Source organism: Sander vitreus, chromosome 12, assembly GCF_031162955.1.
Source record: "Sander vitreus isolate 19-12246 chromosome 12, sanVit1, whole genome shotgun sequence".
Classification (NCBI taxonomy): Eukaryota; Metazoa; Chordata; class Actinopteri; order Perciformes; family Percidae; genus Sander; species Sander vitreus.
The window spans coordinates 15,307,095-15,321,919 of record NC_135866.1 but is presented as its reverse complement, the minus strand read 5'-3'; the positions used below and the strand labels follow the sequence as shown (position 1 = coordinate 15,321,919).

At 41.5% G+C, this 14,825-nt stretch overlaps 1 protein-coding gene across 4 annotated transcripts in view; it reads right to left on the bottom strand.

Annotated features, from left to right (window-relative positions):
• Positions 1-2,411: 2,411 nt before the first annotated feature.
• The window catches only part of mib1 (MIB E3 ubiquitin protein ligase 1), a 59,731-nt gene continuing 47,317 nt past the window's right edge, over positions 2,412-14,825 (bottom strand). The window contains exons 13-22 of one of the 4 annotated variants that reach the window (XM_078264044.1): positions 13,182-13,314; positions 11,547-11,633; positions 10,910-11,068; positions 9,026-9,207; positions 7,698-7,887; positions 7,515-7,593; positions 7,242-7,400; positions 5,699-5,770; positions 4,871-4,971; positions 2,412-4,296 (exon numbers count right to left, since the gene is read on the bottom strand). In XM_078264044.1, the coding sequence (XP_078120170.1) occupies positions 4,156-4,296; positions 4,871-4,971; positions 5,699-5,770; positions 7,242-7,400; positions 7,515-7,593; positions 7,698-7,887; positions 9,026-9,207; positions 10,910-11,068; positions 11,547-11,633; positions 13,182-13,314 (1,303 nt within the window). In that variant the 3' untranslated portion in view covers positions 2,412-4,155. The remainder of the gene's footprint in view (positions 4,297-4,870; positions 4,972-5,698; positions 5,771-7,241; positions 7,401-7,514; positions 7,594-7,697; positions 7,888-9,025; positions 9,208-10,909; positions 11,069-11,546; positions 11,634-13,181; positions 13,315-14,825) is intronic. The other 3 variants (XM_078264045.1, XM_078264046.1, XM_078264047.1) reach the window with 3 other exon arrangements.

Genomic DNA, 14,825 nt, shown 5'->3' with positions numbered 1-14,825 from the left:
TGTGTTGGCAGATGGCAATGATTCAAGGTCTAATATCCTAACTTTGCCCTCTTTTCTGTTAGTTGAAAGTATGCCAGACCTACAAATAATTTTCTACAGAGACCTCTAAATCAATACAGTGAAATCAGAAAAACGCATCTAATGTTCGTTAAGTAAACTGTTTGTTTTCATAAATTGATGCTGAGACCATGAATGATCTTTTCTTCTTGTTCTGGTCTTACGTTTTGCTCGGACAGTTGGTCACAGTCAGACTGTTTCTAGCAGGAACAGAGCACACCTGGGATCATGTTACATCACTGGAACATGCTTGAAGTTTTGAATCTAGATGTGGTCGTTAATATCCTGTATTTCCTGCTGCCAGCCAAGCTGAGGATTAATAACAGTATTTCAGAGTGAGCCTACTGCTCTGAAACAAGAATAACCTCTAGATGAATGATGGGGTCTATAATTGCTGTCACAACATAATAGAATGTGTCCACCATGACCTATTGTTAATGTTGTTGATCTGTCCTCTGCACCACAAATAGTATTTAGTCATTGGATGTACTGCCACCTTGTGATGTGCTCTGAAACCTGCATGTCAAACCCCTGTTGTCAGAGATTCATTTCACAGTAAATGTGGAGCAAATGTTCATTTCTTCGAGGTCATAACTTTAGAAGCGGCAGCGCCAAGGGCAAAGCCTGAGGGGGGGACGCAGGCTTTCCTCCCCGGAGGCATGCTGACTCCACCGGCAGATGGATGTCACTGACCCTTCTCAGTGATCACAGCAGAGACTTGAAGCAGGGTCACAATCATTTTCCTGATCGTGGTTGCCCGCTCTTCTCTCCATGGGTCCAATTCATCTCTATCTGCTGCTCAGTGAAGCCTGCAGTGCTGAGCCACCATCACTCACACTCTGCAGGGCAGCCGGCGGATTAGCTGACCCCCTGGCGTGGGAGTAACAACCCCTGCAGTCCAGTCAGCAAACACTGCAGCTGAAACGGGCAGGCATGGCGGTCAGGGATCCTCCCCAGGATCAGGCCGTGGCCAGGGGAGAGATAGTGGCGTCTCCAGCACCCTGGCAGTCAGTCAGCATGGCAGGGTGCGTCTGCAGGATCACAATGATGGACAAGCAGCCTGGTCCTGACATTCACCCCTGAATGTCTCTATTCAGCTTGCAGACTATTCTAATGGTCTTCTTATAAAGTTTGTATGGTTTCTATGATTGTGACATAGATGGCCAAAAAGTATATGGCCATGCACCATCTCTGGGCATTAATATGCTGCTAATCAGGCTTTCCACAACATTTTGGAATCTGGCAGCAGGGTAACTTATACAGCACATTACTTCACTGTGTTATGGCGTATCACTCCGCCAACAACTACTAACACTACAGGTAATGCGCAAAGCATTATTTAGTTCCCCAGCTTTACAAAAACAGGGGGCATTTTGAGCCGTAAAACATACAAAATTTGCATGAATTAATGTCAATAACCCCAGTAAGCTGATAAATTAAGGTCACCTACAAATGAAACCTCCACGCAATTTTCATCTTACAATATGATGTAGCATTTAGATTTCCCTTGCGTGAAAGCTGCAGAAGAAAAGAATTCAAGCAATTGGGGTGTCAACACACTAATGGCCACAGTGTTTATATTCTCCATGCAGGAAATGGTGACAGAGGCCATCAGCAGCTGCCACTCACTTCATTGTCTAACGCTGTAACAGGTAAACCATATAAGGGCCCATTTTTTCAAAGACAGGTACTCAAGTGTAATATGACAAAGCACCACAGACATGACACCTGACTACACAGCAACGGTCTAGGCCTCATGCCAAGCCACAGAGATCTGAGGGTATAAAAAGGTGTCAGAGTCACACCTACAGTCAGCGTGCGAGTGAGAGGGTGACAGCATGATGAAATGTCTTGTTATGAGCTGCTGCATACTGCTGCTGCATGTGAGCCGAGCCCAAAGATGTCCAGGTTATAAATGGACTAGTCAATGAGCTAGAACATAAATGGCCTTTGGTCATAATTTCTTAGTGCTAGGAAGACGCCTTGTGAGATGTCCCACTGTCACACTGCTCACTGGAGAAGATGCATCACTCTATTTGGCTCTCTCTCATCTCTACTGAGAGGTTTTCTTTACTCTTGCACTTTTCTTTTTCTAAATAGCATAGCTGACCTATCACACACTGGTGCTGAGTCATTATAACGTGTTAGCATTTTCAATTACCTCACACCTCCCATCTCTGCTGCCCCGTCTCCTCTGTGAGGCAGACGCTGCACAGCAGGAGAAAAGCAACAACATGCTAATTTTCTGCTCTTAAGAAGGTAACCACATCTGAGCTTGACTTGAAAAACAAAACAAACAAAAAAACAAACTGACGAACAATTAAGTAGAAGAAAAACAAACAGCACTTCTAATGTCCCGTGGTTCATGTAGAACTTTATTTCAGCTTTGTGGTTGTTTTTAAAAGCACTTATTAGCAATACAGACTGAACGGTTTCCATGATACATGTCGTACTGCATATGTCAAACATTCATGCCAAAGAAAATATTACTGATACATTTCCAAAAGGACAGTTACAGGTATTGAAAATAAAGTACAAAATAGGCTTTTTCATAACAACCATAACAAGACAACACTACCATAAAGCGTTTTAGTGCTTCTAGCTTAAAGTGTTATCATGATCAATGAAAAGAATTAAAACTACTCAAAAAAGTTGCTTTCTGTTGTAACAGAAAAGAAATAATGCTTGTACTCGGTTGCAAATTCCCACATAGCAGAGCAAGCTAGCCACCTTGCTGAGTATCCACAAGGGCAACTGCCTTTTAAAAGAGGTAAGGCAAGTTCTGTCTTAAAAAATCATTAACTTTCCTCCGTAATAAAACACTGGTGAAAAGATACTTGACACTTTTGACAACAAAATGTCTTTTTTCTGTTTCACAAATGAACAAGTTAGGCTTACAGAGACCTATTTTAGAGAAAAATGCTTCTACTGATGATTGCTAGAAAGCTATTGCCAACAAAAAGCAAAACATTAAACATCACAAACGTATCTTAATATTAATATCAAAGCAGAATGTTAGAGAGATTTTGAGGCTACATATTAGGAAGGCAGTGATACCTATAAATCCTATTTTTTGGGCAGCAATACAAAATAATTTATTCTACATTTTCATCTTAGTGTTCTAATAGATTGTACTCTCTAGCTCAATAAATGTTGACTTTGAGTAAAGGAAATACACTTAAATAAAAAAAGTAATACAAGATAAAGAGCACCTTATCCCCATACAAGTAATTTGACATGTAGATTTTTGGAAGCAAATGGCACAGTCATCAATGGTAAATTAGCAATGCTCATTGAATTGTACATTTTTTGTCAGACAATACCACCAAGTCTCAACAATTTAACATCACGTTGTGACAAGAGACTCTTGTTACAGATGTGTTTGCATCGTGTGGGTTTGTGTGTACATGTACAACAAACAGGTAGAACAGGGGCTGATCACTGGACCGAAGCTGAATGACTTTGTGTGCTTGAATTCTTAAATCGCTACAGGGCGGCTCTGGAATTCTCAGCCAAAAGGGTGTTGCGACACCGCCGCTGACGTTCTTGGTACAGCTCAGTAAACAAAGAATGGGTGTGGTGTGCTACCTGGCAGTAACTACAACTCTATCTGTGTTTGCTGAAGTGGACCTCTAAAGTCCGTGCCGAAAAGAGCTTTTACCCTGACTCAGCTTTTCTAGTGCAAAAACGCCAACATCTGGTCTTCAACTGCAAGGATAGTCGGTCACAACAGCCAAACTGTACACAGACACGAAGCTTAAACACTCACTGAACCTTTAAGTGGGGCAAACAGTAATGTGTCACAAACTTGCCATACTGTGGTGAGAAATGATTTAAAAATTAAAATCCACATCTGGAGCTTCCGATACCAATACACGTGCATAAAGATTTACAAATACAATAAAACTTGAATGCAGCTGGCATTGACTGAGACAGACGCATGAGAACTTTACATCAAAGGTAAAAGGCCAACCTTTACATCACCTCCTCTACACTTCTGAATTTGCTCAGAGCCGTCTTAGGATGAAATCCAGAAATAGTTCCCTTAAGTTCATATCCAAGACCATGAGGCTAAAAGGAGCCACCATAGACTAGGGTCTAGTAAAGGAGGATGCGGCGCTCGATGGCCTTGCGGCAGATGGGGCACTCGCTCATTCGGTCTCCACACAGCTGGCAGGTGCCATGGCCACACATGAAGATCATGTTCTTTAGCCGGTCCAGACACACCGGACACATAGTCTGCAAACAGAGTTCATGTTTTGATGTGATAAAGTAATTTCAACTTTCAAAAACAGACAGGCAATCATTAACTGAGCCAAGCCCTATACAAAAACTTTATGATGCAGACATCCATTTGATCACATTTTTTACATCACCATTGATTTTATTCATCCTTGGTAGTTACCGAGCCACACCCGGTTTGTGTCTACATAAAAAAACAGGGTGTGTCTAGCTTAGTGACATTATGGTATATTTATACAATTTATACATTAACAGAAATGGCCGTGCCCTGAATGTCCTGCAAAGCCTTGGAACTTGTTACTATAGCTGCTTCCATAGCAGCTCATTTACCTCTTTCTGTCATTTTGAAACAATTCTCAGTAGAGCTAAAATAATTAGCCGACAAATTTATTAGGGACATTTATCATAACGGATTAATCATTTAAACCATTTATCACAAAAAAATGGGATGATTTGCTTTTGTATGATTGTAAGTTGAAAATATATATATATATATATATATATATATATATATATATATATATATATATATATATATATATATATATATAAGCTAATTGATGACATCAACCTGTTCCTTGATGTCCTGGAGCTGTTGCTGTAGCTTTTGTACATCAGCGTTGACGTTGGTGTTGTCCTTGTCTCTCTGCATGGCTGGGATATTTCCGCTGGCTGTTTGGACGCAACAGCACATAAACATGGTGAGGACAAAAGGGAATGCAGTTACCAGCCGAGAGACTAAACAAATTAAGAGGTTGGCACAAGCTAGTGGCCTCGTCAAACTTCACCTCCTCATAATGATTAACTATATTATATTGCAAATAAAACTGAAATGCAGCCACACCGACATTGCCATTTCAAAACAAGATGGGAGCTAAAATTATGTTGTTTTTTTTTTAAATATGTTTTGTAAACAAGCATGGATCACAAACACATGCACTGTGCATTTTAATACGGTTGGCAGATCAAACTTGGGCTGTGTTGGCATTGCATTTATTTTTAAATGACTTGAATTCAGAAATGCACACTTTGTAATTATCTGAAACATAAACTGGAACAGGGAAAAACCTCATACAAAGTTATTGGCATTGTAAGAGCCACAGGGTGTATGAGTATAATGATACCAATGTAAAACCGGCCTGAATATATTATTTGAGCACTCAAACAACAATTAGCTGGACTGAGGCCCGTTGGGGACTCCATTCCAGACTGGCAAACAGCTGCCAGAAATAGTGAGCACCTATGTGATTCTTGGCCTTTCCATCACCTGTTTAGGGTGTGTGTGTCGCTGAAAGAGAAAGGAAGGGGGTTTAAGGGGAGGGGATGGGGGCCAGGGCAGCACTGGGGGAGCTCTTTAAAAAGGGTCTGATAAGGGAGGGGATCATAGAGGTATACTTACACCAACTTAGTGCCAGATTGTTGGGTTGGAGAAGATCCTGCGATCCCCCTGCCATAGTGTTAGAGCTCCCTGCTGGGAATAACCAGTCACATTGTTATAGTGGGAGTCGTCCTCACCAGCTCAACAGCTGGCCTGGGGACCAAAACTACTCACTACAGCCTCTATGGGAGGTTCAGAGAAAGAATTTGAAGAGAAAGCTAGCAAGTTGGAAACAGTGCTCAGGGAAAGAAAGGGAAATAGAGTCCCTTCTAAATAGAATAAATAGTTAAAATGCATAGCAGCAAGTGATTCTTTCTCTTTTTGCCATCAGCCAATGCTAAAGCATGAGTCTAATGTCTATGCTTACTCAGTTGGAAGTACATTATGTCAGAGAAGTAGGGAGTCAAAACAATCAAAGTGGCAGATGAATTTCGTGCACAAGATTTGCTTTTGTAGCAGACATCAACAGTCAAGTGTTACTGGGATGAAGGGAGAGGAGATAAACAATCAATGCTGCCCCTTGCATGAGTGTATGTGTGTTTGGATCTGCATTCACTTTTGCACGTCTGGTAACGACTGCAAGTAAGATTTGCATGCCAACAAGCTGACATGTGGAGAAATAATTATAATTATTACAGGTGAACTTACAACAATTTCCCTTTTAACTCAACATAAAAATGTGGAAAACACGATAGGCATAACCACTGGTGAGATTTACCACTAAAAGAAGGTTATGGGCATACAACACTGTGTTCAACTTGGAGACAAGAAGATGGATTGTGAATGCAACCAAAAATAAATATATTCACACACACTACATTACATCCCTATTCACTGGACTGTTTGGGTAAAACTGATGACATTCAAGGGTTTGTGTGCAAATCATTTTAGGTGTTTAATCGAAATGACATTTCAAAACTGAAATTCTCAATTAATATGCATATATATCATTATGACTACAGGACTTTAGCATATGCTCATACTTAAGTTCTTCCATCCAGGCTGAGCTGATTAGTCTAACTGTTAGAGGCCACAGAACATGAATAAGGTGATGAGGTTGTCTGTATGTCATGACACTATTGTATTATTCAGTGCGGGTCAGCAAAACTCAATTTAGAAATAGCTTCTGTGATCCTACTTATAAATGGATTATGATCTGAAACACAAAAATCCTCTCTCTTTGGAGGATCTATTTGGCGAATTCCAGACAAAGCAGCGAAGCCACTGTCCATTTCAGCTAGTATCTAAAGCTAGAAGCTTAGAACAAATGATATGATCAAAATGGATACAATGATTAAAACATGCCAGATCTAGTCGTGGAACAGGATTAACTGATTTAAACATCTAACTTAAGCTAAACATTTCTAACATGTCTACTAGGACGAAAACAACTAAACAGTGTATCAGTGATGCAAACAAAGAAATAAAATGCATAAGCAAGGCAGCGACAAAGCAAAAGGTAAAAAGGGCAAAAGCAGATACTTTGAAAGTGGAAAAACTAGAAAAGAAAGAAGGAAAAAATGAAAAGGGGAATTAAAAGGGAATGTGTGGAAGATTCACTCACTAAGGTCCTCATCATCATCATCATCATCATCATCATCATCATCATCATCATCATCGGCATCATCCTCCATACCTTTCCCTCCACAGCACAGAACGAAGGGGGTGCGGCGTTCCACCACAGCCCGACACTGTACGCACTTCTTCATGAGGCTGGCACAGTCTGGTGACAACAAAACACGATTTGGTCAGAGCTGAATGCAAAGTGTATTTGATATACAGTGTGTGTTTTTTTAAATGCAGCAGCTGATCAGAAAGAGACCAAGGTGTGACTTACTCTCACAAGCGCACATGTGACCACAGGGCTGGAACAACACGGCTGCTTTTTTGTCAGAGCAGACTACGCACTCCTCAATCTGTGGAGGGACAAATTAAAACAACAAAAAAAAGGGAATAAAAGTATCCAGTCTTCGTCATGTATCTATTACCTGGGTAGGACAGGCAGTAATGCTTCTGATACCTTAGTTCTTGACTGGACCTGATCCTTGCAGATGAGACACTTCTTGACACGAGGCGAGCAGAGGGAGCAGGTGGCAATGTGTCCGCAGGGCCCAAACAGAGTGTCTCTCTTCATGTCTGAACACACCATACATTCCTCCAGTGACTCAATGTTACTGTTCAGAGATGGGCTGCGGGTGCCTACCTGGCCACTGGAACATTAAGAATAAAACCACAGTGTGAGAGCAGAAGAAATTACAAGCAAAGAGAGGCTGACAGAGAACAAAGAAAAGAGGGGGAGACAGATGGAGACTAAAAAAAGGAACAGGAGAAAAAAAAGAAAAGAATAAAAAGCCCTGCATGAAACATTTTTAGCAAAGAAAGATAATCAATAAGGTCGCCTCATGATTTCCTGAGATGGTGCTCTCTTCCTTTTTCTCGGTCAGGTGTTATGAGGTGGGTGCATGAATATACTTAAAAACACATTCCTGTAAATTCATCCTTTTCATCCGTGTGTAACAAAAGTGTTCTGCTTGTTTAAAGACTTTTTAGAAGCATCATAATGTCAGTTTGATGAACAGTTAAAGGACAATTCCGGCGCAAAACGAGCCTAGGGGTAACAGATGTGTACTCTGTCGCTCTCTGGGACATGTTTTCATGCTAATCAAATGTGTTTGTAGCTTGAAAGACGCTAGCGCGGACCGCTGATTAGCTTACAACGCTAGTATTCGGGGCACAGGGAAAGTAAAAACAAATCGCTATTTATAGCACTAAAAAGGCTCAAAATATCACCAAACTTCAACGGTAGCATAATGAGGGTCCCTAAATGTTAACCGAAGCATTGAGAACTTTATAACTTTGTAAGTGTAAGTTTAAGTGCTATTTGGTCACATAAATGTGAAAAGCAGACTAAATTAATAAGAAACATCTAGGTCTCTAAATCTAGGTCTGCATGACTGTTTTGATATGATCAGGCATAGTCTAATGAAGGCTTAGTTAATCTATAAAAAAAAATCGAGGCATAAAAAAATGAATCTGTTCTTGTACAAACTAAATATAATGTGTTAACTATTGAGCTTTAGACATGCTAGTGGATGTTTTTACCATCCAATCCAGGTATTACATTATAGCAATACACTTTTGTCAAAAGCAACTTACAACAAGAGAATACGCTAGTTGTTTCCGTCAGTTACCAGACTTTATGCTAAAGTAAGCCAACTGTCTTCTGGCTCCAGCTTTATATTTAACAGACAGACATGAGTGGTATCGATCTTTCCATCTAACTCCGGGAAAGAAAGCAAATAGGTGTATTTCCTAAAATGTCAAACTATTCCTTTAAGGGATGTTTACCTGCTCTTCTCTTTGTGACATTTGGCCAGAGCTTTGCAGAGGCTGGGGTCTGGACACAGGTCTAGAGGGGACTGGCCCTTCTTGTTACGAATGGTCAGGTCCGCTCCATTAGCTGCCAGGAAGCAGGCAATGGATGCTGCACTCTTCTTCTCTGCCCCCTGGGTGCCCAAGCCCATGATTAACTGCAGGGAGCCAGACAGACACACAAAAACAGATTAATCAGGCACTTTTGACATAAAAGTTTGTTTTTCAATTTGAATTCAGTGGGACCAGTGTCTTACACACTGGCACTAGAGTAATGAGCAAGAAGAGTAAGAAAGTCCTGATTCCAATATTATTCAGATGGCTTCAGAGCTAGAAGAAGGACCAGAGTCAGAAGGACCATGCCAAAGAACTATCAGATCATCACAAATTAACCCCCTCACCCCGACCCAAAATCCCATTAACTGTCCCGTCTCGCTCACTCCCTCCTCCAGCTCATCGTCTCAGTCAGTCTACCCGAAATCAAAGCCCCTCTCTTTCTATGTAGCAATTTGGGCCTTCCATGTCTGATTGTCTTGAACCAGTACCTTTTACATCACTGCTGAAGGAGCCACCGGACCGACTAATTCAATTCTCGTCTTGAAGGAGGGGAGCGCTATGGGAGACTGACCCAACTGCACATATCTCAATTAAGCCCGCTGTCTGTCTGTTCCGCTTCTCAGCGGGGAACCAGTCTGTAGCTGCAGTTAGGCCCTGTAGCCTTAAAATCATCCCTGTAGGGATTAGTGATATGGTATTAACATTAACAGGGTTCAGGTCTGACATGGCCCTGTTGGCCTCTACAGAGGGACAAACTCATACATGCTAAATACCATGACATGATTATACTCTCTAATCCCCGTTGGTGTTGGAAGGGAGGAGTATTAAATTCCTGAAAGAGCAAACATGCCACATATTTATGAAGGTGACTGCACACTCGACCTAATGCTTTACAAGAAAAAAAATCCTACTGAGTGTGGTTTGTGCGTTCTCTCCATGTTTATAGTTTTCTCTGTATGCTTTGCTATGCCCAAAGACATACAGCTCATATGAATTGGAGACTGTAATATGTTTTATAGGTCTAATAAGACTGATTAGTCAAATGTTTGCTTTTAGTCAGAAGGGGTTAACGTGAGCAAGAATTACAACCCTGCTCCCAACCAAAATTTAATACATTTAAATAAAATAAAAAACTTATTATAGGATAACTAGAACCACAGCAGCTATTGGTAATGACCTGTTGCCCTCTCAAGCATGAATAGTGCTCTTGAATCTTAGATAGATAACAAAATCTCCAGCATGTTGCAAAATGTGGATTATTCTGTCTCCCACACAGGGCTGGTGTAGAAAGGAGGCATAAACGGTCTGAATAAGTTTGAATGTGCACAGCCCTGCAACACACTGGTGACTTGGTCCAGGGTGTTTTCTAGTTTTCTGCCCAATTTATACTGTTTAATACCGTCAATAGGAAAAAGCAGGTATAGACTATATATGGAACATGTTTTTAAACTTTAAACTGAGCCATGAGTAGCAGTGGCAGTAGAGCAATGGCGCATAGTCTAAAGTTCTTATAAGATGCTAAGTTAGTGTACAAATGCATTTGGGAATGTCAAACTGAATCACATCAGACTATTGGATAATGAGGTGCCACATTTCCTGATTTCTACAATTGACCTCTAGTGTTTTCAGTTTGTCGTTTCCTTGTTGATAACGGCGTCTCTTGGCTGTTAGACAGCACACAAAGCTGTTTCATTTAACCTTAATTCTGCGATGCCTTATGATACCTTAAGGAACCTTGACCCAAGTAAATTACAGGTAAAGTAAGTAAAGGAACAGTGAGGTTAATAATAGATGTATACGCACTGTGTTCTTGGAGGGTTCCCAGGGCTCCACTTTGCTGACATCCTGCATATCTTGGAGTTGTCGCAGTTGGGACAGTGTGTGGTGACGCAGTGCCTCGTGAAGTGGTGTGTCCCCGTCCTTGTCCTGCACATCAAGCTTGGCCTCTGCCCGCACTAGCAGCTGTTAAGAGAAACATAAATAAACAAACAGGCAGTCAAACAGAAACTCTAGCAATAACTGTAAAACAACTTTAATTTTATGCTACAATGCAAATGCCACAGTGCTGATTAATAAGGTTGCTGCTAACAATGAACTGCCTCAGTGTTGTAGTCCCCAATTATGGAGTGCATTTTTACTTGAGTCCACAAGATGGCAACGTGGCAATCTCGATCCAATAATACGCCAAATGAGACACTGCCTCAGAGAGCATTTTCCCTACACCGCATCAATCTGAAGCAGGACCTCATTCAACTGCAGGACATCCACCAGGAAATGTGGGGCTGCACTGATGTTGTTCTACTCCCCTATGTGTATAGTCCAGTATGAGGGACAGATAGAGAGATAACTAGAGACAAAACCTTCAGTTTGTGGTGGAAGTGAGGGGGGAAAGCAGCAGGAAAAAATGATAGAGGGATAATAAAAAAACAGGCCCACTAACCCGGACTATCTGGGTGTGTTGACGCTCCACTGCCAGGTGTAGTGCCGTCTGCTGGTTGACGTTCTGGATGTCTAAGCTGGCATTGCCCTTGGAGGAGGGAAGAAGAGAGGAGCAAACACACACACAAATAAACATATGGGCATTTGTGCATACATACATTAACAACCAACAATAATGAATCACAAATACATACGTGCATGCAAATATGACAGACAAGTGATAAATGTAGACAAACGGGACCAGAAAAAAAGAATTCCGTTAAAATGTAAAATAATCGTTCAGCACATGAAAGAGTGTAACAACCAGTCTGGCTTTATGTGCCATGACAGAATCTTCCTTCCTTCAACCATGCTGACCAACAAAGTGTCACCTAGGAGGTTGGAAAAAAAACGCATCCTACAATAACGCTACAGTACATGTGATTGTCATTTCCAATTGCGAACACCTCAGCTGAGGAGATGTGCAGGGAAGATAAGCATTGTGATCAGGCAGTGTGTGAAATCCCCAAGTAATAAGACTGACTGACTGGCTGGCTGGCTGGCAGGGAATCTGCAGTGCACCTTGTAGTGTGGTGCAATTTCTGAATAGAAAGCTGAGCCAGGCAGTGTGAACCAGCTCATTGCAGGGACTTGGAAAAAAGGCTGTCCCCGTTGAAAGGTAGCGAGCGTTCATGCGTTGGAATGTTGCAGCAACATTGCTGCCTTGCACCATATCCTAATTAACCCAGTTCCTGCTTGAGCAGGTGACTTTTGCTGTAAACTCCTGTATGTGTCTTCTGAGAGTTAAACCTGCAATCTCAGAAGGGAAAAGTGCACGAACCTATGATTGCAAGAGAAGGAGGATATGAGGGCCCAACAGCACTAAAGAATACCCCCTCTGTGAAACGCATGGATTCAATAAAAAACTGGTCTACAGCTTGCTGGCTGCAGGGAGTGCAGTGGAAGCCATTCTTAATGGCTTCTGTCTGTAGTCAGGGAAAGCCGGAAGTGCAGGCTAAGCTTATGCAGCTATGCTTTGGGCTGATAATTGTAAACAAAAGGGGTCTCTTAGAGAGTATGAATAACTGCATTTGTTTTAAGTGTTAAGCATGCATTCAAATCTGCAATTTCTATGTCTGTGAGCAGTGTTGGGACTAACTAACAGTAACTCTGTTACCTTTGGCAGTAAATAGTATTCTAACGTAGAGCTGGGCGATAACAATATAATCCAAGCATCATCTTTCAATGGAATCATAGCGTTATTAAATCATTTATCGAGATGGCGTAAAACACAACTACGTCATCTAAATTGATAATAACAAGCACGTACGTACTACTTGAGGGAATACCATTTGAAGATGCGGTTTTGTTTTTACATCACACTTTACCTTACCACTCAGTTCAATGCAATTAACAAACTGGACTCAAACTGGCAACCTTCCAGTCACAATCTTCTACAACCTTTAAGCTCCATTACCCCAGAATACAATAGTGCATACAGCTCAGGACTGGGTTCTCTCTGCATTATAATGTTAGAGAACAAAGTGTACAGATCCACTTGGAACCCAGATGTTAGTTAAACTAAATTGTGAGTAGCACGCATGATCCCAGCGAGACAATGAAAACAGTACTGAAATAAAAGCAAGTGTGTTGTTACCTGGTGCACTAACAGCTCAGCCACCTCCACATGGTTGTTGAGGGCAGCAAGGTGCAGTGCGGTGTAACCGTCGTCCTTCTTCTCGTCCACGATCCAAGGCCTCGGCAGTTTAGATAGCAGCACACGCATGGCACTGCACAGAGGAGACATGGAGAAAGGGAAAACGTTGAGTGTTTGAATGGGCTGAGCTGGGAAGCATGACGGAGAAAGCCCAAGAAGGTACAGAAAGTATTGTCAATTTGATAGTTTATGATGTAAACTGCCAAAATGAATCTGTGACTGAATGTCTCATGCACTGTATGATAGCTGGGGGCCAGACACAAGCTGCTAAGCAAACACATCACAGTGTCTGTACTGCTGATACACAGCATATTCCAATTCCATTCCAACACACTTTTGTTTTTGTTTTTTTAGAGCAGAGCATATCCCATTTTCACACATGGGGACACGAATACTAAAATCAACTTAGAGAGGGAGTTGCTTTCCCAAGCAGAGTGTTATTTACATTAAGCTTTGAGCAGTACAAGAGCTGTGTGTTATTTTAGAGTACCATTCCCCCTACCATCGCTTCAGTTAAAAAAGGGAAGCCACTTCCCCCTTGATGATGCGCAAAGCACCTATCATTGGGAGGCAAAATGGTAATTACACAAGATTTAGCTGCATTCATTCAGGTCTCCTGGAGAAGAAACAGACAGGGTGGGAAGTGAAAAAATCCATTGTTTAAACAGTGCTGTTTAACAGAAGTAGCCTGGTGTGGTGGAAAAAAAAAACAGCCAGTTGTTGTGTGCCATTGAAGGTCATTTAGAGGATGTGTGCCACAGAGAGAAGTGGCTGCAAAGACAACTGTACAAGAGGAAGGCTGAGAGCGAGTCATAGTGTCGCCGTGGGGATAGAGGGAGGCTGACTGGCACTTCCTACAGTGTCATAGAAAAAAGAGACTATTTTACTAGTAAAAGGATTTCTTATCAAATCCAAAGATCACAAAAAAAAAGACAGCAGGAAAGAATTAGAAAAAAACTCCATGAGATTCCAGTTAAGCTGTAATACTGTTGGAAATGTCAATACATAGATTTTGAGTTTATAGCCTTCTTCCTTCTAGCTTTAGTTTAGTGTTTGAACTAAACCATTATCCATTTACAGCCCCTACCTTCCCTACGTGTCTTGCTTTAGCCCCTGGGCAAATGCCCAAATGCTATGGAATATAAAACAAGACACTTAAAAGCCATATCCCTGAACTGTTGTTGTATCTTGTCTGTTGTTAGGTACACAATGTACCTTCAATAAGCAATAAAGCAGCAATGCTGGAGGGAACACTTCTGACCTTGATTAACCCTGAATAATCTTGCAGGGCATATCTTTGAACTGCGACAAAAGGACGTAGCTGATTTCACTCTGACTTTAATATGGCTTAACTGCCCCCTGCGAGCACCGGAGTGTTTACATACACAACAGTAAGGTAAATCTGGGTCTGAAACGGTACAGAAAGGAAATGTGGTCCAGCGCAGAGCAAAAAGGCCACAGCCTGCACAATCAATGGAAACTAAACTAGTATTACTATTATAAACTTAACTATTAAGACTATTAAATGCAAAGCAACATGCTGGCAGGCTTTCAGACTTAAGGTAATCAGGATGGCTGGTTCCC